Source organism: Peromyscus leucopus, chromosome 16_21 (genome assembly GCF_004664715.2).
Source record: "Peromyscus leucopus breed LL Stock chromosome 16_21, UCI_PerLeu_2.1, whole genome shotgun sequence".
Classification (NCBI taxonomy): domain Eukaryota; kingdom Metazoa; phylum Chordata; class Mammalia; order Rodentia; family Cricetidae; genus Peromyscus; species Peromyscus leucopus.
In genome coordinates, this window is record NC_051084.1 from 13,304,458 (window position 1) to 13,326,322 (window position 21,865).

At 51.1% G+C, this 21,865-nt stretch overlaps 1 protein-coding gene across 2 annotated transcripts in view; it reads left to right on the forward strand.

Annotated features, from left to right (window-relative positions):
• Zfand3 (zinc finger AN1-type containing 3) overlaps positions 1-20,435 on the forward strand; it is a 247,165-nt gene extending 226,730 nt beyond the window's left edge. For both annotated transcript variants that reach the window (XM_028885047.2, XM_037200116.1), the window contains one exon: positions 18,443-20,435. In XM_028885047.2, coding sequence (XP_028740880.1) covers positions 18,443-18,597 — 155 coding nt within the window. In that variant the 3' untranslated portion in view covers positions 18,598-20,435. The remainder of the gene's footprint in view (positions 1-18,442) is intronic.
• Positions 20,436-21,865: the final 1,430 nt, after the last annotated feature.

Here is a 21,865-nt window from a genome sequence, read left to right on the forward strand (position 1 = left end):
TGTTTGCAGTCTTCTCTTCCATTCTCCTTCCATTCCGTACAGGTTATTAACTGCTGACAAGAAATTCACATCTCATAAATAATGCTTAAGAGCCATTGCTATATAAATTGAATGTGTTATGAATTGTGATGGGCCTTTTTGTAGCCTTCGATGCCTAGAGCAGGAAGAACAGAAGATGTCATTTTCATTAATTTCTAATGAGGTGCCAATTAAAGGCAGAGAAGAGGCTCCAAAGGGAAGAGTGGCCAAGCTTCCCTGAATCCTCCGCCCCGGGGCTGTCATCCCAGCACTGCTGGCAAAGGCTTCTCTGAAATCCCATTAAATTACAGTCTCATCGAGAGCACACACAGACACATTCAGCTTCCCTTTGATCTTCAAAAGAGCAATTTGTAAGGCGAGTTCTGAGCCTTCTCACATAGGACAGCTGTAGGTGATAGGAATTGTTAATTGCCAGGACGGTCCCTGAGCTTTCAATAAGTGAATTTTGAAGATGAGTTCTCCTGCCTCACTGTGACTAGATAACCTTTAAGTCAACAACACCAAAGGAACGCCCTTTTCCTGTGAAATTTTCCTGCGTGCCAGTTAGGACAGGCATGTGGTGTGGGTGGGATGGGCCTGCATCCTAGAGCGTTTCCACAGCCTGACTCTCGGGACAGAAGACAGTCATGTGGAATAGGTTGCTTGTTGCATTTCCACTTGGCAGGCTGACAAAGTTGATCATTCCTGTTGGAGGAGTCTTGTCTCCTCAGGCCCACCCAGAGGGTGTTCTAGCTCTGGCCATGATGCTGTGTGCTATGACCCACCCCTTCAGCATGGCTTTATGATTGCTTCTCAAGACCACAGAAGTACCTGTCAAGTAAGAACTGTGTACGTTTTTGCATGTTTTTAGTATGTGGTGACTTAGCCACCTCCACACAGCCCGTGCTACTCGTATGACCTCACGGTAATCTCACTTTCCTGGTGGTTCTGTTTGCTTCAGAAAGCCCACGATGCTGTGGCTGGGCCTCTGCAGTCTGCAGTATTCACACACCTCTGTGGTCATTTTTCCTCTGTTATTCACTGTCAGACCAAAGTAACAGGTGTTTGTTGAGGTGACCTTACAAAATATTTTGCTAAGTTTTGTGAGGGGTAAGGTACACATAGGATGAGCTCATAGACTAGGCCTAACTGTGATATCTGTGAGCACTAGCTGGGCAGTGTGTTGGGACATGCTTTCTGGCCCACTCCCAGAGGCTCTAGTTCAGTAAAACAAGTCCATGTGACTATTGGAACCGCTCTGGACACCCTTAGTCTTGGAAGCTTTTCAAAGAAAAGGTTCTCTGGGCCCATCCAATCAAATTAGCAGTGATCCCCAGGGCTTTTTTCAACTCTATTTGGAAATAGTTCCCCCCTTGGGCCATCTGAGCTAGTTGTGACCGTCATGGCCTCCCCTTCTGTAAACTGTTTGCTGGGAGCAGAGACAGACACTGTTCTGTAGAACCAGTCATGGGAGGGAGCACTTCAGGGACCTCCCACCAGTGCTGTTCCTGGCTGCCACCCATGCTCATTTGTGTCTGTTGATCAGTGGCCTGCTTTTTCCCAAAGCTGCTTTCCCCTTGAGTGAGGATCTGGCCTTGATGAGGTGTTAGGTTTAGTGTCTTAGTCTGTTTTAATGTAGAAAATTCTTAAAAAGCTTTCTGTTTTACAGTATGGACATTTTCAAGTATGTCCCTCTGTTTGCACACATGCACATACATGCACACACACTTTCATGGGTTTTAAAATTAGAGCATCCTTCATTTGGGGTCTGTTTCTTTCTTTTTTTGTTTGTTTGTTTTTGTTGTTGTTTTCACGACAGGGTTTCTCTGTGTAGCTTTGGAGCCTGTCCTGGATCTTGCTCTGTAGACCAGGCTGGCCTTGAACTCACAGAGATCTGCCTGGCTCTGCCTCCCGAGTGCTGGGATTAAAGGCGTGCGCCACCACTGGCTGGGGTCTGTTTCTTAATGATTTTAGTTGCGTTTTGTCAGCCAGCTACGGTACTACACTGTGGTGATGGTTTGCTCAGTTTTCCTCTGGGAGGCTCAGTGTCCATCAGCTTCTGAGTACTAACGTTATTTGATTCATGTTCACACCTCAGCCAAGCTCCTCTCCACCTTCTGTAGTGCACTTAAGAAGCAGCCTGTGGAGGGGCTGGAGAGATTAAGAGCACTGGAGAGGTTAAGAGCACTGGCTGTTCTTCCAGAGGGCCTGAGTTCAATTCCCAGCACCCACATGGTGGCTCACAGCCATCTACAATGAGATCTGGTGCCCTCTTCTGACCTACAGGCTGAACACTCACTGTATACATGATAAATAAATAAAATCTTAAAAAAAAAAAAAAAAAGAAAAAGAAGAAGAAGAAGCCTGTGGAAAGTACTGTGACAATAGGTTAATGTCCTTGAGAGGCTGGGCACTGTGGCACATGCCTTTAATCTCTGCACTCTTGGGACAAAGGCAGGCAGATCTTTATGAGTTTGATGCTCATCTGGTCTATATGTAGAGTTCCAGGCCAACCAAAGCTACATAGGGAGACCCTGTCTAAAACCAACCAAACAAAAGATGTCCTTGAGGTTTGTCACCTAGCCAGCCTCATGTAGTTTCCAGTGATTGGATTCCACAGTTGCCGTTTGGTGCCAGCAGCAGCAGCAGCAGCATTCTCTAAGTGGGCCCTCCCCCTCCCTTTGCACCTGTGACTGTGGTGGACTCCTCCCTCCACCCCATTGGCTTATGAGTCAGTGCTGTCTACAGCGTTCTCGTTACTCACCTTGGTCCACATCTGGCCAAATTGAAGTTCCTTCAGCCCGGCCGGCTCCTATCTCCAGTGACCAGGTGAGGGAGGAATAGGTGCAGGTCCTTACTCTTTGGCCTAACAAGATGTGTTTAAATCTTAAGCTTACTCCCCTGTCTGGAACCAGCTGCTTCTCCAAGGACCTGCAAATGGTTTTGTATGCAGTGATTTGCCGGGCCTGACAGGGAAGCACGCGCACATGCTGCCCCCAGAAAGCCCTTCACTAGCGTTGTTACCAAGTTACAAGACACATTCAGAGGATGCGGGTGGGGCTTCATTTCACCTGGGCGACGCTGGACAGGCTTCTACAGTTAAGACTTCAAGAGTGTGGCTTAGACGTAGGAAAAGGCGAATGCTTTGGCACCCGAGGTTATAGAGATGGCGCCTGCAGCTGGGTGGAACTGACGTCAGGTGGTGAGGGCTGCTAAGAAGGAAGAGAGAGAAAGGTTCCAGTTCTGGGTTGAGGAGGTTGGATGTTGGCTCAGAGTAAGCACCATCAGTGGTTTGGGATATAGTTAACATGATCTGACTTTACCTCTACCATAGCCAGAACTGATTTGGCTGGTGAGATAGATCCACTCTGTAGGAGCTCCTGTTTTTGAGTCTGGTAATGAAGACTCCAGTTTCTCCCGGACTCCCAAGGTGGCAGCTGGGGTGTGTGCTGCCTGTGGCTGAAGAGGAAGATGTGTCTTGTCTGTACTTCCAAAAGGAAGAAACCCTCTGGTGGGAATTACGGTACACGAGAAAAGCGAAGGATGTTGGGAACCACGTGGCAGGTTGAGAGATTCCCTGCACCTCCTCTTTCCCACAGCACTGTGTTCTGTGAAGCAGCAGCTTACCCTTTCATGTGCAAGAGTGCTGAGTCCCTGTCCTGCTTGTCGTCACAGAGATGGAAGTGTCAGACCTGCACCCGCTCCAGAGGCCCAGCCTGCTGTGGGTGCGTGGCCGGGCCAGTATGGAGAAGGCACAGCGGGTGCTGCCCTACCTCAAGCAAAACAGGACCAGAGGCTCAGCTCCTCGGGTGCAGAATATCCAGAACATGTCTGCTGCCCGTGTTCTCTCCCCACCGTCCCCTGCCAACACCAGTCCTCATGACGTGGAGGTTTCCTTCTCAGTGGCAGCGCCATGACAGCATGTCAGAGCCTGCTGGACAGCTTACCCTGCCTAGATTACATTTTGTAGACAAGAGGGGATTATTCCAAAAAGAATTACTGATATTTTATAGTTTTGATCTAATAATAAATAATTTTAATTATTTTTCAGAAAGATTTTTTAAAGTTTTTTAAAATTAATGTACCATAACATTTTACATACTGAATTTGCAATTCAGAAAATTTTTGTAAATTCATGTAAGTTGAGTAGTCATCACCATTTGGCTTTACAGTTCCACCATTCTGGAAGGACTCTGTTGCCTCTCTGGTCCTTTCACTTTGCTGCCCTAGAGTTTTGCTTTTTCTAGAATTTTAGTATCTGTGGATTCACAGTATACAATTGTAGGTCTGTGTCACACGATACGTTTTTGAGAGTCATCTGTGATGCTATTGGCTAGTTATTCTTCCTCTGATGCTGCCACACGGAGAGGGGATAGCCCAGGTTTATAAGCTGCATTAAGCATTTCCATGTAAATCTTTAGGTGGACGGACATGATATGCATCTTAATTTTAATTGGGTAAATATGTGGGGTGGGATGTTAAGTAGTAAATGTGCATCTGACATCATCTGCAGCCAACACCCTTCCCAGTGTCCTGTGTCAGTTCCTGGTTCTTCCCAGTGCTTCTGTTTTAACTTCTCAGTGCCTTTGGCAACCTCAGTACTTGGTCTTTCTCTCTGGCTGCCTAGCAAGAACTTGCCCACCCAGTGTTATGAACTTTCTTCTCCCTGGACCAAAGAGCATTTTGCACACAGGAGCATCTTTTCTGTGTGCTTGACTGCCCAGACATCTTGAAGCATCCCTGCACCTTTGAAACATTGTTCATTTTACAAAAAGAGTAACTACACAACAGAACCCATCGGGCTGGTGGGATGAAGACCACAGGGCCACCCCTGCAGCAGCTCCTGCTTTTGAGTCTGATGATAACAGCTCAGAGTTGCCATCCTAACAGTGTCCAACCCACAAATACAAGTATCTCTCTCCACTTAGGTTTTTAAAATTTTCTTAGCCTTTTCTTAGCTGTGTTTTATATTTCCAGTGTCTATCTTTGTTCAGGTGTCCTATGTGTTTGTGTGTAGACTGCACTGTGCCCACTGTGAGATTGCTGCCCCTCAGCACACAGTTGATTTTCCTGGAGCATCTCTGGCCCTGAAGCCTGGCCAGACTTCCTGTTAGTTGTCCGTTCTGTAAGATGCTGCACATACAGACATGTCGCCTGTGAACACGTAGTCTGCACTTTGCCAGTCTGTGTGCCTGCCTTCCATTTCTTTTCTCTCTTTCTTGCATAGATATGCAGGAGGGAGCTGTTAGGTTAAATGCTAAGTGTGCACCTCCAGTACCCTTGCCTTTCTGTGGCCTTAGGTTGAAATTAAGTCTTTTCAGCATTAGGCATGACTTAGGGTGAACTTCCCATAGCTGCCCTCACCCTGGTGAGCCTTAGGAGTTGTATTTAAGAAATGTGTCAAGGACAGTGTAGGAAACATTTTACATACAGCTTGCAAAAGCAGATGATTTAGCAGAGGAAGCCCTGTGTGGCCTGGAGGAAGGTTTTGCCATCCCACAGCTCCACTTGTTTACGTGCAAAGGGTCACTTCCTGGATTACGCTGTGGACAGTAGTGCTTGGTGTGGCTAGTGACTGCTTATGGCAATGCCCCCTCTTGCCCTCAGCCTCACAAGGTGCACCTCCCTCCTACCCCTTCCTGCTCTCCTGTCCGCACATGACCCAGCACATCTTCGCGAATTGTCTGTGTCTTCTGGTCTCTCTGCCAGACCGGTGTGTTTGACTCTGTAACCTCCATTTCGTTGATTCTCTGAATCTCCGCTTAGGATCTAGGACCCCTGTGAGTGGTCTCTAGACTAAACTATCAGGTAGGGTGAGGTTGCCTGCTTTGTTTAATCCAGTTATTTTATTATTATTATTATTATTATTATAGCTTTAATTTTTCAACTTTGGGGGAAAGTATACTTTGGGTTCTTTCGGGTCACAGAAATTCGAAGTCACAGCTTGCTGTGTGGGACCACACTTGTCTCCTCCCCTAGCCTTAGATACCTGGTTGGGGTAACCCAACAACTGGGCACATTGCCAACACAGGGAGACCCTCGCCTGGCAAGGTGCATCTATACTGACCCTGTGGCATGCCTTGTTTCCACTCAGGCTGCCATCCAGAGGTGTCCCTCAAGGCCTCTTCCTCCTTACTGAGCTTGTCTGTCACCAACTGGAGTATAGTGGCTTAGACCACCTAACACCCCAGTCCCTCGGGGCTGAAGGAATGGTGACAGAGTGTTGGACTGAGTCAAGTACCGGAGTGGGTGCTGAGCTCAATCTGTCTCCACATTTTCCAAGTCAGCCCTGGCCAAAGCTGACCTCCTTTAATACAGCCTTGCTTGATCAAGTGACCACATGCTAAAAATCCTCTGGCTGCAGGCTGCCCCCCTTTCCAGACTGCAAGCATTGCAGGGTGGCGAGGCCATGTTTATTCTTCTGGCTGGCCTGCCCCAACCCCATCCTCGGTGGTACAATAACACACAGTAACTTGGGAACAGATTGGGAATCTTGTGGGGGACATAGGGAACAGTGCCATTCGTCATCTGTCTCTGTTTAGGACTTGGGCTGTGCCAGTTTTACTTTTAAAATGCATTGTAGAACAAGGATACCTTGGTTTTTAGAAATAGATACTCACAGTTTGAAGTTAAGTAATCAGAAGTGCTAAAGGATTTGAGTCCACATCTTGTTTTTTTTTTGGTCTCCAAACTGTCCCATTGGGCACCCTAAATGTTTAGGAGGTGACCATAGCCCAGTCTGTCCATTTTTTTCAACCTGTAGAGGCTAGTGAATGCTAACAATGGGTGAGGCCTGCTGTGTGGTAACCAGTTTCTGGGGTGTTTGTGGTTTCTCTGGCTGCTTAGGGGTTTTGTTTTGTTTTAAGATTCATGTTTGTTTGTTTTGGGTTTTGGTTTTTCAAGACAGGGTTTCTTTGTGTAACAGTGTTGGCTATCCTAGAAATCCCTTTGTAGATCAGACTGGCCTTGAACTCACAGAGATCTGCCTGGCTCTGCCTCCTGAGTGCTGGGATTAAAGGCGTGTGCCACCACCGCCGACAGATCCTTGTATTTTTGTAAGTGTTTTGCCTAGATGTATGTATGTGAACTATGTGTGCCTGGTGCCCACTGAAGCCAGAAGAGGCTGTTGGATCCCCTGACATTGGAGTTATAGTTGATTGCGAGCCACCATGTGGGTGCTGGGAACTGAATCTGGGTCCTCTGGAAGAATAGCAAGTGTTCTTAACCATTGAGCCATGTCTCCAAACCCCACCATCCCATGCTGTTATTAAGTGTGTTCTGGTGTCGCTTGAAACCTTGTCTAAACCTGGCGTTTCTGGAGGGCAGGTCTGTATCGTTACCCTCCTTGCTCTCGCTCCCACATCTGGGTCATAGGCATTGCCATGTGTGTGTGCTCTGTTCTTGCCAGCACTGATTCATGTCCTCACTGCCCATGAAAATGGACCTCCTTACAGGGCAGCCTGTGTGGTTGGCCTCCCTGGATGCCCCGCCTTATTACCCATGGCCTGATTGTGCTGATTCTGTTTGCAGCTGCTTTCTTGCATCTCAGCACTCGTTAGCCACAGGAAACAGTGGCTTCTTTCCCCTCTGCTCAGCCAGCATAGACCATGAATACCATGTGCAGATGGCCAGTAAACCCTGCTGACTCCTTGAGCCTGTTGCTTCCTTTCAGTGGCCCAGTTCTGACGCTTGACTCCTTTGTTAGATGGGTTTTTGGTGCCACCTTTCCTCCAAGATTAGTGTCAGCAAAGTTTGTGTCTTATTCTGGAAAGTACCTTGACCGAAGCAGACCAGGGTCTTGATGAGCTCACACGGCATGGGTCCTGGAGACACAGACTCCAGGAAGGCAGCCACTTCAGCTTTCCTGTCTTGTTGCTTGCAGGAGACAGAACACTGTCCTGTGGTAATAGCTGCAGAAAGTGATTTCCCTGAGAGCATTTTAAAGGCCAGTGTGTCTCCATGAGGCTCAGCCCCCTCACTGTGGGATGTGTTCTTGGGTTGTTGGCTCTCATGGTGCTGGGGGTTGTGGGCATTTTCGGTCCCTGAGACTCAGCCAGGCTGCTGGGGAGCCAAGTCCCTGGGATAGGACTGCAAGGGCCATGAGAGGTTTGAGCTGGACTGGCTGAGAAGCTGCATCCCTCCCTGACTGGTGGGGAAGAGGGTTTCCACACTTCAGGTCTGCTGAGATAGACTTGACACAGTGGATTTCTGAGACAAAAAAAGTGATTGTCAGCATGGTGGTTCACGGGAGTGCTCAAAACAGCCAGGTAGCTGGCCTCTCAGCAACTGCCCTGCCACACCCATGGTTGCAAGGGTTACCCTCTCCCCTCTTCTCCCCAGGAGGCTTTGCAGACAGAGAAGTGCATGCAAAATAGCTGCTCTGCGTATGTCACCAGTACCCGGGTTGGCTTTCCCAGAGACTCCCCTGCTGTCAGACTCCCCATTGTGTCTGATCAGAGACCTCACCACCCAACCGGGCACAAGCTAAAGTGCCTGGAGACAGATCACATGGGCCTGTGATGATCCCCAGCTGTTCCTGTAGCCTTCCAGAGGCTTCAGTCACTGACATGTCTTCTAAGAAGGTCCTATAGGGCTGTAGGGAACAGGTCTATGCCAGTGTCTAACATTCTCCTCAAGCCAGAAGTTCCTGTTGAGTATTTAGTTGTCTAGGAAATGGCTGGTTCTGGGTGGTTGTTTGGGGTGACAGGCAGAGGATGCTCCAATTAAAGACAAGTTCTGTGGACCCCAGGGGGCAGTATGGCAGCTACCATTAGAGTTTTTGTGAGGCCCAGCAAGCCTCTTCCTCCTTGATCACCAGGATGTTCCACACACACCAACATCTTCCTTCTTGATCTGCGTCATTTCTGGCCCTTGGGAGGGGGCGCCCGAGTCAACATAGTGAGACTCCTGAGTCCTTGTCATTGGTACGTAGGGCGACATGCTCCTCTACTGTGCCCTGCCAAATTACAGATTTAGCCAGGAAGAGAAGGAAGGCTCTAGATTTACAAGTTAATGGTCCAGATTTATGTTAATACCCTTGCTTCAATTAAATTCCTCTTCCCTGGAGCTGAACTGTTGTGCCAGGATTAGTTTTCTGTTGAATCTGAAGTAACTGACAAAAATACTAGGGAGAGGGAGAATTGAACATCACTGGGAGCCTGTGATGGTTAGTTCTTCGCTGTCCACACAGCTTATTGTGATCCTAAGAGCCCTTCACACTATCTTTGTCTGCGTGTGAACCTGTGAGTAGATGCTTGGATCATTCATAGCAGTAGAAAGCAAACCTGTTAGTGCACAGATGCACATGTCACATCAGTCAGTAATGGTGCCTGCTGCACACTGGTCACGCGTGGAACGGGAGGTGCTTGTGCCAGGCTTCTGTGGAGCGGGGGAGGGTGCCTTGTGCTAGAAGGAATACCTTTCTGTTTTAATGAGTCCCCGGTTAAAGTTATTTGTTGCGCCTGTCTTCATTGAGTTCAGGAGAGTGGAATAGGAGTCTGCTCTTGTGCTGTTGCTCTTTGGAGAAGGCGTGCTGCACAGAGGGTAGGTGTGGACCCCTTCAGTTACTTCAGGTGGAAGCGTGTGTCACCAAGGTATCATAGAGTGACAGCGGCTGCTAGGAGAAGAGAGTGAGGATGCAGTCATCCCCTGAAAATCATGGTTAGACTTTGCTTGTCCCTTAGGTTGAGAGGACATAGTGTCATTGTGACCTCTGCTGCTTTGTCAAGCCTTGTTACTTTGAAAGAAACAAGCACTGTCTGAGGTGCCAGGGGTGTGTAGGGAATTACAGAACTGTGATACTTGGCTTTGTAAAGTCTAGCCAAATAGACCTTGAAATGAAAAAAATTTACACAAGTAGCTTTAAAATTACAGTTGTAGCAAGTAATTGAAGTAGTCCAACATGCCATGAGAATCTAGGAGTTCTTCATGAGGAAGAGACCCTGAAGCTGAGGCCTGAGTGAGCAAAAGTTCATGGGGGTGGGGATGGGGGTGGGGATGGGGCTCTTGTGTCTAGGACAGTGTATGAGAGAGAGAGGCAACCCTGGGGGCTGCCCTGAGGGGATGCAGTGCAGTCAGCAGGAAATCTGGATTCACTCCATGAATTTGGTGATCGCAGGCAGAAAGTACCTGCCTTCTGCTGCTGTGAGGAGTCTTTGGCCACTTGGGAGTCAGTGCATGGTGGCAGAGGGTCCTGGGAACTGCCTTCTGATGGTGGTAGCTCTGGAAAAGAGAGTGCCCTCAATATTGGGAAGAGGATCCATGGGACTCAGAGATTGAATGTGAGAAGTTAGAATAATGCCAATCTCAAGCAAATAATGGACTAGAGGCGTGGCGTTGCAGACCAAACTTTGAGAATTCTCAGCGTGTGTGGAGTTTAAACCCTGGGGAGAGGGTTTAATGAGGGCCCAGCCGAGCAGTTCTCTTCTCTCAGGATGGAGGTGCTGCCCGAGAACTCGGAGGGACCACAGGAGCAGGTGTCCCGAGCTGTGGGGTGCTCAGGGTTGAGGCTGCCCAGACAAGAGCTGAAGGCTGGCTGAGTTCATGACAGTGATCAGATCTAGGCTGCTGCCCCTTGGTGGAGTCCTGTGTGTGAGCCCTCTCCACCCCATCTCCCCCGAGCCAGTGAGCCCCGAGTGAGGTGGGCAGCACTTTCTACACTCAAAGTCTGAACAGTGGGGTGTCAGTTCACAACTGTTGTGTCTGACTTGAACTCATGTCTAAGTCTTGTTCCCCAGTGGAAGTGTGTTAACATAAACTAAACAAACACGTGGGACCAGGAAGCCAGGTTCCTTCCCCAAATCCCAGTCTTCAAGAGTGGACAGCAGATGTGGGACTACTGATACTTAAATCAGATTTTGTGAAAAGTGTGCTTGTACTTGTACACATCTCCTGGTGACCTTTTTGAGTTACTAGAGGAAAGCAAAAAGCGTGTAGAGGGCCTGGGGAGATGGTTTAGCAGTTAGAGTCTGGATCCCCGGAACCAACATGAATGCCTTCCAGCATTCAGAAGAGGGTCCTGGAGCAAGCTGACTGGCTAGACTATCCATGCCATGGATTCAGTGAGAGACCCCACCTCAACGAGTCAAGTTTCCAGAATGTAATTGAGGAAGACTCCTGAAGTCAGTCTTGGATGTGCACCCACACATGTGTGAACACACACACACACCCTGTAGAGACTTCACCCTTAAAAGTGTCTGACGCTGGGCAGCTTGCGTGCAGCTGTGGCAGTGACGACAGCCATTGCTTTCTCTCCTGCATCCTTTACCTCTCTTAGATGTGAAGATCCCTGTGGCCAAACTTGGAAACACTCTGCCTCTGCCTAAGAAACACACTCACTATATAGGGGAGCTGCTCTTCCTTGTCCCCTTGGTGTGACCACTGCATACTTTCCAGGTCTCCTGGGTAGTCTTCATGTATTTAAATGAGGCTTCTTTGCAGTTTGCATTTCCTCAGCAGGAATCTTTACCGGGCTGGTCACTCAGCATGCATCAGCAGTCAGTGGAAACAGGTTTGTAGTTGGGGAGGAGGAGGGTACCTGAGTCTCCACTGAGAAGGGAAGGTAGGTGGGCAGATACTGTCAGAGCCAGGCAGCCCTGCCTCAGCTGTGAGGACAGAGTGATAAGCCCATTATGAGAAATCCCAGGGCAGTCTCAGCCACACAGTAGTCGGATCTGCAGCTGGAGCCCAAGTCCAGTGCTCAGTGTCCAAAACACACACTCTTAATGGGTGGTCCTGACAGAAGGCAGGACCCTGTGGGAAGGGACTTGTCGTGGTTTCGGGTGGGTGACCAAACACGTGGTGGGAGGTAGCAGAGAGGTGCTCCAGAGGGGAGGGTGTGGCCCTTTCAGTCTAATGTCCCCTGGCTTTGTTGCTATGTGGACATCAGTTATGCAGTGAGCTGGTTCTTGCTTGCAAAGATGCTTCTGGGTGGTTGATCAGGGCTCAGTTCCCTGGGAACCATGTGCAGAGTGAGCACCGCTGAGACCAGGGTAGCTTCTCTTTGGTCTGGGCTGGATGGGTCACACTTCCTCTCAGCTACACTGCAGCTGTAGGCCAGCCTTTGGAAGCTGTACCCGATGTCTTGTAGAGGACAAGGAGGTTCAGAAAGAGACTGCCATGCATATCAGGAGCCATTGAAAGCAGGTAGGTCACCCCGGAGCAGGCTTCTTACCAACCCACATTGCTCTACTGCAGGCCCAGATAGAGGCCAGTGAGAGAAGAAACACCAAGAAATGTGGGAGCTCCCAAGGGCTAATGCCCTCAGCTCCTAAAGGGCGTGGAGGAGGCAGAACTTCCTGTGGCCAAATTTTTGTGAGCCATTTCCTGTCAGTAAATGTTCAGCTCTACATGGCTGAGCCCAGCGGCGGCCCTCCTCCTCCTCCTCCCCCTCCTCTTCCTCCTCCTCCTCCTCCTCCTCCTCGTGCATGAGGGCTAAAAGGCTTGCTTGGAGGAAAATCTTCACAAGCTGCAGCATCCTGCATGGTGTGGCCACCCTATTCTCCTCTCCCATGATGGCAGGTGGAGGTGAGAGAGAATGTCAGAGACAGAGGTCAGGTAAAATGAGGGTCCCCAGTGGGTGACAGAGGACACTGCTGAGACAGGGCAGAGTTGTGGAGAAGCAGTAGTGAAGGCCAGCAGTGGGGTGGGGCTTGTCGTTTTCAAATGAATGTTTACCCCGTGGGTGTGTGGCTGGGCGGTTCCAGCCCACCAGTGAATGCATGTGCTCTGAGTTCAGGTCCTGGCTCCTCTTGCTTATGTTGGCCTATTTTGCATTTGTGCATTTCAGGTGTTTGATTTGGGGAAAGCAGATGTGTGCTTCTGCTTTAGAACACCCCAGTGGGGCTTTGGTAACTTTTCTAACTCCTCCTCCCCTCGGAAGAGAGACCACGGAGGCCTGCTTGGTGATCCAGTGGGGCTTTGGTCCCAGGGCCCTGGGCAGCTGACCCTGACCACCCACCCGATGCTTTTCTTTTGCAGCAGGACAGAGGCCCAGCTCACTGAGCTGGACTCCAGTTCTGGTTCTCGGATAATGACTTTCCCTCTACTGTGGGAAGCCAGGGATGGAGGAGAATGTAAAGCAGACACATTCCATTCCCCAAACCTGCAGCTGCTTTCCGTGTGCCGGGGTCTGATGAAATAAATGCATTGAGATCCGTTAATGCATTTCAGCCACAGCTTCTGCCTTGGGCACCGGGTCAGCAGATGTGCTGTAATCTGGGGATTTCTGCTGGTGGAGTGTAAGTGGCTAACGCTTCCCACCAAGCGCTGCTGTACCACTTGATGGTCCCAGCATTCACTTACAAATGAGCTAGGGGACCTGAGGCTCAAGAAACTTCCTTGCTGGAAAAATGGGACTTGTTTTTCCAAGGAGCCTCCTGGTCATTTTAGATACACAAGTCAGGGACATTTACTTTGGTTGATTTTTGTTTTTGTTGTTTCCTTGAGATAGGGCTCACATAGCCAGGCTGGTCTCATACTTACTCTGTAGCCAAGGGTGATCTTGAACTTCTGATCTTCTTACACCTTCCTAGTGCTGGAATTACAGGCATGTGCCACCGTGCTTGGTTTTATGTTGTGAGGGGGTGCTAGATCCCCAGCACTGTTAATTTAAAGTGACACTTCAGATGCCATATTTGACCCTCTGATGCTGCGATTTGGAGATGGCCCATGGAGCTTTTGAGGGGTCCTGTGTAGGGTCTGCTTGCTGTGCCCTTGTAAGGCTGACTTAAGTCAGAACTGTCCGGGGCAAGGAAGCATGTACTCTGTGCGGGCAGCTCTCACCCTGCTGCCCCACTGCACACCAGCACAGCCTCAGCATGCCTCAGGCCTCAGGCTTGGCAGTATTTTAAGGATCCGCTTGAACCTTTAGCAATTTGAAATTCAGATGAGCAGGGAAGTGTAAAAGTGAGGTAGAAACACTGAGCAGTTGAGGCTTGTCCTGTCCCAGTCTTTAATGAAACAGCACATGGGGGCTTCCAAGTTGGGGACCTGCAGGAAAGCAAGTGCCTAGTTCATTAAAACCTGAGAGTTCGGAGCTGCCTAGTTTTGCCAACTTGAAATGGTGTGCTTAATCTGAGATGAAGCCAGTAAACATTTCTGCCGGGTGGGGGTTAAGTAAAAGGAAATTCTAAGCAGAAAACAGCACTGATCTTGCTTAGATCCTAGGGTGGGAGGGAGATGCTGGCTTGGCTCCCAGCTCTGCCCGGCCCCTTTGTAGTGGCCATCCCTGTGGTGGCCTTGAGAAGGGAACCTTGAGAAGAGGGAAGTGTGAGGTGGCTACCTTGTTCTGCACTAGGTTGGTGGGACTCCACAGGGAATGCTGTTCTACCACTTTGGACACTTTTAAAACAAGGTGCTGAGTTGGGTGGTGGTGATGCGCACCTTTAATCTCATCACTTGGGAGGCAGAGGCAGGCAGATCTCTGTGAGTTCGAGGCCAGCCTGGTCTACATAATGAGTTCTAGGACAGGCTCCAAAGCTACACAGAGAAACCCTGTCTCGGGGGAAAAACAACAAGGTGCTGGTCACCTTAGCCTGTCTGCCTTCTGTGGCATCTGTGTATGCTCTCAGTGTCCAGGCTCAGAACATTGACCCCTGGGACACTAGCAATGGCTAAGAGCACCCGAATTAACTGGGTGAGTACTAAAGGTCATGGGGTGAGAGTAGAATTTGGCTTTCCACATCAGTCACAGAACATCATTTTCACATCTGTAGCACATAGTTGGCTGGAGCCGTGTGTTCTGTGTCTGAATCCAGATGTGCTAGATCTGGGCCTCCACTGGCTTCTCCTTCCACTTAAAAAAGAAAAAGATGTGTGTTTCCTTGCATGTCTATGTCCACCACATGCATGCCTGGTGCTCATGGAGGTTAGAAGAGGGTGTCAGATCCCCTGGAACTAGGGCTAAGGACAGTTACGAGCTGTCATAGTTGGTGCTAGGAAACCCAGGTCCTCCTTTGGAAAAGCAGTCTGCTTTTAATGACTGAGCCATGGCTCCAGCCCCCATCTCCTCCCACCTCTGTGTTCAGGGTGAGTCAGCTGATCGCCCCTGCTGTCTGCTCCCTGCCTGACTTCTTCCTAGACAGAAGTTTCTGCAGAAGGCCCTGAGCCTCTGATTCCTCCCCTCCTCTCATGCTACCCACACGTGCAGGCTTGGGCAGACCCTGGCATGATATGGCTGCTCATCTTCCTGGTGCTGCCTGCTGAGTTAAGAGGTCTTCTCTGGCTGCCAGTGGGACTGCCCAGCCCCTGGAGACCTTCCAACCCACATCCTAGGTTGTGGGGACTGGTACACCTGTGGGTTGAGCCTCCCCAGCTCTTGTTCCTCATCCTAAGAGTGGCCTGTCAGAAGCAGGCACAGTGGCTGGTCCACATAGAGAGGGTGCAGTCTAGAGGGGCAAGGCTGGCAGGGCCCTGGAAACAAGCTGCTTAGAGGGCCAGCTGCATCTTTGCTGCCCTCCTTTTTAATGAAGGGGCTGTCCAGATTGCGCTCTGGAGCCAGTAAGCCAAGAGATCCAAACACAAGTTCCTGAGCGCCTTGTGCAGATCTAAGGAAAATGGTTCAAGCACCTTCCTGGGCTCGGGAGCAGGACAGGTACCATGTTGTATGTTGGGGGTTGAATGGGTTGGACTGCTCTTGGCAGGTCATGTCTTTACAAACACTGCTGTTCCAGGTGTTCTGTTTTGGAGTGAGCATCAATTATCTTCACCCCTCCCCCCCCAGTCCTCTTCGCACTTGCACCATGGCCAGTACATTGAAATTGCATCAAAACTGCTGCTGCTGAGCAAGGGGACTTTGTGTAAGGAGGGTGGGGCTCCATGTGGAATAGGAGTGAGTCTCACTTGAGCTGGGAGGAAGAGAACTGTGTGGCACCCTGGAAATACCAGCGATGGCATCACAGTTCTGTTGTCAACTTTGACCTTTTCAAGAAAGAACCCCACACTGTTTTGTCCTCTCTCCGTTTCTGAGACTCCGAGAATTTGCAGCCTCCTGCCCTGCCTTTCGGTCTCTAATGAATGACCTAGAGAAGTGCTGAGGCCAGCCCAGCCAACAGCAGGCAGTAACCTCAAGTCCTTTTTGTCTGTCACTCAAGAACACCCGTCTCCAGAGTCCTACAAAGTTCACAATCCCTGCAGCAGTTTCTGGAAAGGTCTGTGGAAGGTAGAGGTTTATTAATCCAGCTGCTCTGCCTGTGCGTCATCTGCAGTTCTTTTTTGTAATAAACTTCGTTTTCCTTTGCTTTAAAAAATGAAATTCCACCCACCAGTTACTCCCAGACAGTGCTTAACCCCACAGTGCAGCATGCATTCACACCAGCGCCAGCATGCATTCAGTGTTGGACTGTGCCTGGTGCCTCCTCAGCACCAGGGACAAGTTCCAACCCGTACCTTCCACTGGTGAGTGATCATAAAAGGACCTGAGTGAAATCTGTATATCTAATAAGCACGGCGCAGCCATGGAGAAGTGGCCGAGCATCTCCCCAGGTTCCTCCCCAGGTTGCCTGCTCTGCTGAAGTGCAGCCGCTGCTCAGTAAGTTTCCGGCTTGCAGAGCTCAGAGCCAGGCCTCTGGCTGCTTCTGACAGGGGCGTGGGATGGAGACTCTTGGCTCAAAGCACCCAAGTGGACAGGGGCTGCCAGTGTATCTTCCTTGCCAGAGGAAGGTAGGATAGGCCTGTAGGAGGGCAAGGGCCACGCTGCAGCTTTCCCTCTGGATCTGCTTTGACTAAGGGGTCTGAGCTAGCCCAGAAGCTCCAGCTGACCTCATTCTTGCTGATTTCCCACAGCTCCACCAGCTCAGGAGAGAGAACCCCCACCATCCTGAAGGGAGGGGCAGTAGGTACCCCTTGCCCTTCTGTAGGTGCTGCATGTACAGAACTGTGCCAGGGCTTAGTGACAGAAATGCCTGTTGGTGCTCCCATCTGGCAGCAGCTTCCTCTCACAGGTGGGGGCTGGGCTCCTGAAAGATGAGTTAGCATGTTAGATGGAGGATGTGTACCGAGGGCACGGGCTCTGCTGTGGGGTCCTTCAGGAGACAGGCAACCGGTATCCAATATCTGGGAGTAATGAACTTATCAGTAACTCTAACACACAAGCTCATTAATCTTAACTTTGCTTTCGACCAAGTGGGAGCTCGGCTTCTCGGGAGACAAAGATTTCATCTCTGTTCTTTTCCTTAAACCCAGTCCCAATTTAGAGTCAAACACATTGCCCTGCTCTCCCTGGGAAGCAGTTAATAATGTGTTTCTCCAACAGTGGATGGCCCAGGCTGTACCCCCTCCACCCACCAGATGGATGTACATACACTTGTACACAGCATAAGCAAGCATCTGCTAGGCAGGGTGACTGGCATTGGTGTCTTTTAAGACCCCACCTCCGCTTCCACACACATCTCCCTGTAAGATTGTCTGAGTGAAGTTAATTGTCAAATTTAGGGCCTCCACCTTCAGGGCCTTGTCATCTCTGGCCAGTTGGTCTCCAGCTTCCGCTGGTCTATGGTCGCAGAGGGACGGAGGCTGAGGAGTGGCCACTGTGGGATGCTCCAGACACAGGGAGAACATGTTAGGAATGTGTTTGGATCCATCAAGACCTGCCGAGGCCCACAGGTCTGGGAGGCCTGGCTACACCGAATGATGGGGATGAGGACGGAGGGAGCAGTGGGCTCCAGCAGTGGTCCTCTTCCCAGAGTCTCCTCCCGACTCCAGAGAGGACTGCACATACCCCAGCCTTTGTGAGGCTCACTGGGGAGCTAGGCGGGAAGAGTTGCCCCTTACACCAAGAGCTGATGTCTTGACCCCTAGGGCCGCCTCCTCGTTTCTGGAAGAGCACCTTGTCCACTCACACACCTCCCTGCTCTGCAGGCCTCTCCTCTGTCCTTGGTGGCAGCTTCTCATGGGCCAACCGTATGTCTCCCTTGGACCTACAGCTGCTCCACAGCTTGGAGGGCAGCCCAGGTGGACGTCCTTAGAGAAGATCCTCATCTCTGCCCTCTTGGAGCTAGAGCATAGGGTCCTTGCAGATGACATCAGTCAGCCCTCCCGCAGTTATTCCTCTCCGCGTATCACCTTTTCCAGGCCTGGAAGACACCCGGTTTCAGTTAGGAGCCTTGTTCACTTGTGGGTGGGTGTGACTCCAGCCCAGCCCAGCCCTCTTGGCCGTAGCTGTATAGGAGACCAAGTCTGTCCTCTTCTGACTACCACAGCTTGCCAGGGCTTCTGAGCTGTCTGGGGGGGGGGGGGGAGGCCGGGGGAGGCTGCAGGTCTCCTTGTACTGGGGAGCTGTGGGGTGGGAGGTGCTGGACCATGCTAGATGTTGGGGTGCTCAGCAGCGTGCAGCCTTGCACTGGCCTCGTGTCCCCTGCCATGTACCCCCTTCTTGCAGATGCCAGGGTGGCCCTGATGGTCTGTCTCCTCTGCTTCCTTGCCGCAGGTTACGTGTTCTGTATGCTACACCGCCTCCCCGAGCAGCACGACTGTACATTCGACCACATGGGCCGTGGCCGCGAGGAAGCCATCATGAAAATGGTGAAACTGGACCGGAAAGTGGGGCGCTCCTGCCAGCGCATCGGGGAGGGGTGCTCCTGAAGGCCAGGCAGGGCCACCACACGACGCTGTTCTTAGTTCACTAATGTTAGCCTTATTTAGGACAAAGTCAGCCAGACACCTTGTACTGGGCACGCGTCAGACTACAGCCGGCCGTTTCCTGTCTTTAGCCAGCCATCCTGGTACTGTAGTTTAGGGGTTGATGGTGGATGAAATTGATTTCTGGCTGGTTACTAAGGTGCCTGCTAGCCATTGTATAAAATTAAAACATGAAGAATATTTTTTTTGAGCATGGCTAGTGGATTTAAAACAACACATACCTGTCACTGCTGGAGTCAAACTTACAAAAGCCTTAAGCGGAAAGTGTCCAGACCGGACTGAGTCACTAGAGGAGGCGCAGGCCTCACAGCCACACGGGCGGCTTTGACAGGAACTCTTCGTGTCCGGCCTTTCACCTCTTCACTTTTGCTTGGTCCCAGCAGGACCTGATGGCCACGCGTGCCTTGGCCACGGGAGGCTGCTGAGACTGGCCACGTGGCTGGGCTAGGCAGTGGCCTCGTTCTCCCTCAGAGCTGGAAGTGGGGTGGGGACAGGTTCTCATGGAGGAAGCTTTTTACCTGATGTTATAGGGAAACTCTTCACACAAGAAGAGGGCAACTTCACTTTGAAAATTAGTTCCACTCAAGATTAGTCCACGCATGACCCCCACCTTTTCTGCACAGGATCCGTGGTCATGACCCACTGGCTCTGGCTGCAGCTTGCCAAGGGCAAGAGTGTTGCTCGTGGCAGCCCTGTGGCTGAGACCTGCGCCTGGGCCTTGGCAACCAGGTTTCTGTATTTGGAGTTTTTAACAAGACGTTTCATAGCCACACAAATCAGTGGATCGCTGGGGAAGCTGCTGCTCTCCCGCAGGAGCCTCCCCTTGTTTCCATGCAGGCCACCTACCTCAGGGTAGGGTCAGGAAGGGAAGACGGCGGGTGCACAGGACCGCGGTGTGGCTCGCTCTCCAAGGTTGAGTGGTGGCTGCGGTGGCAGGAAGCTCTCAGCCTGGGCCTGGACGGGGCAGGTGTGTGGGGCTGGTTAGAAGCGTTAGCAGTCAGGTGGGCGGGGCCGGGTAGATGCTGGAATTCTCTTGAAAGCCTGGATCAGGTCTGAGTGCCACATGCGCGCCATCTGTCCCAGCCCGTGGCTTGCCATGGGGCTGTCCACGCCTGGCTGCTGATGAACGGTTTAGCTCAGCGACTTTCCTTTGTGTAATTGAGCAAGGTCTGCTCTCCAGATGAACAGTGGACCTGCAAGTACAATGTCTTGATCCAAAATACCGAATAGAAATCATGTTCTTCCCACCCTACATCCACTCTGCACCCGCCAGATGGGACCCACTGCAGAATCTCCAGCCTTAATTCTCACTTCAGGACCCAGACCAGCGCCTCACTCTAGGGCGGCCCAGGGCACAGGGGCCAGGTCTGCCCAACGTTTACCACTGTTGTTAAGCCACAGCCCTCTGGCCACATGGCCATCCTCAGCGAGGCGCCATGTGCCCTTCATAGCCCCTCAGGTCCCCAAAGCACTGGGAGGGGGGTGCTGGGGGCCATGCACCCAGGGATCACAGCCAGGTTCAAGCCTGCTGGGAGAGCTGGGTGGGGGAGGAAGGGCTTGTTCCCTGCAGTATCTGTTCTGTGAAGTTTGTTAAATGTAAGGGAAGCTGAAATTCTTGTATCTTTAAAGAGGAGATCTTATTTAACCCTTTGTGTCCTAGATTGACTTACACACATAGCCTAGAGCTCAGTTTTAGTTTAACATTGTGAAAATATTAAAAGAATCTTGTAACTTTATTCTTCTTTTTCTCCTGCTGAAAACAATTAAACCAATCGTATGGACATTTGGATTGTCTATTTCGGCGGTTCTCCTAGGGCCCGGGGGCCAGGAAATAAACGCACTGCATCCCTGGCCTGTGACTCCAAGGGGTGCTCTGCAGCACTCGGGATTTGGGGTGATTTGCCCGGTGAGTGTCCAGTGAGCAGCTGCTTCCCTGGTGTGTGTACGGTCTGGAGGCTCTAGTGTGGGCATTGCACGGGGCGGTGTGTCTGTGGGGCCATCCCTGAGGACCCCAGGTATGGGTGTGTGGGTGCCTGGGTCCCGGGGACTCGGTCTAGTACTCCTTCAGGACAGTGGAGGGTGAGCAGGTGACTGACATGCGGGGTACACAAACTTTTTGGAAGTTGTACATCAGGCAGAAGAATGGTACCCACCCAGCACCCCACGGTTTGCAGACAGTGAGGGAAAATGCTCAGGAAGTTCAGCGTGCTTGGTGCGGGGCAGGGAAGCTAGCAGGCAGCAACAGAAGCTTGTCTGGTGAAGCCAGGACAGGCTTTCTGATGGCTGCAGGAAGAGAAAGACCTGGGAAAGCTATGAGAACTCCCCCACCCCCAGGCAGAGTCTGCAGGGCTGGCGGGGGTGGGGTGGGGTGGGGGGTGGGTCTCTCCTCTGCAGCCCCACTACAGCTGCCTGCCTGAGGGAGACTCCAGGGAGGAGCAGCAAGTAGATAGGATCCCCTAGTCCTGAGGCCCGTGGAGCTGGAAAGGGTGGCACCTAATGGATCTTCCCGTCAGAGGGTGTAGGGGAGGTCTCAGAAACATCCTGAAATACGTGCAGAATATTAAGTAAAACAGTATTTGTAAACCTCCCCCATCTTGTATCCGCTGTGGGTGGATGCTAATGCTATTCTTTTGGTGAGATCTGGGGCCTCTGCTAAGAGCCAGGAGTGGGGGGAGGCAGTGCAGAGGCGAGGCTGCCTTCTGCCTGCTCCAGGGCCTGCCAGCATTTACTTGCCCTCTTGGTCAGCTGGTGTGACCAGGAGCCAAAGGTCCCTCCTGGCACACATTGGGATCAGCTCTCACCTTCCTTTCCCTATCCATTTGGGCATAGATAAAACTTAGTTCCAGAAGCGTGGCAGTCACCCCTGGCAGATGTTTGGGTCTCTGGCCCTTTGCAGAGACTTGCCACATGGTGTTCATCACCCAGGTGTGCAGATGAAACAGTGGACACAGGGACCTTGGTGTGTGTTTGTATGACCACTGTCCCCAGAGTTCTTTACATGATGGTGTAGATATTGTAATGCTCCCACTCACATCTTTCAAGAGGGATCTGACTAAAACCAGAGACCTGATCCCTGGGCCCCTCTGGAAGGGTTGGAGCAAGCCTGGGAAAGCAGAGCCACAGGCCAGAGCGGGCGCCTTTTGCAGTTGGCAGGTGTGGGGGGCTCAGAGGGCTGAAGCGCATCAGTGCGGCATCCGTTGTGGCCAGTGTG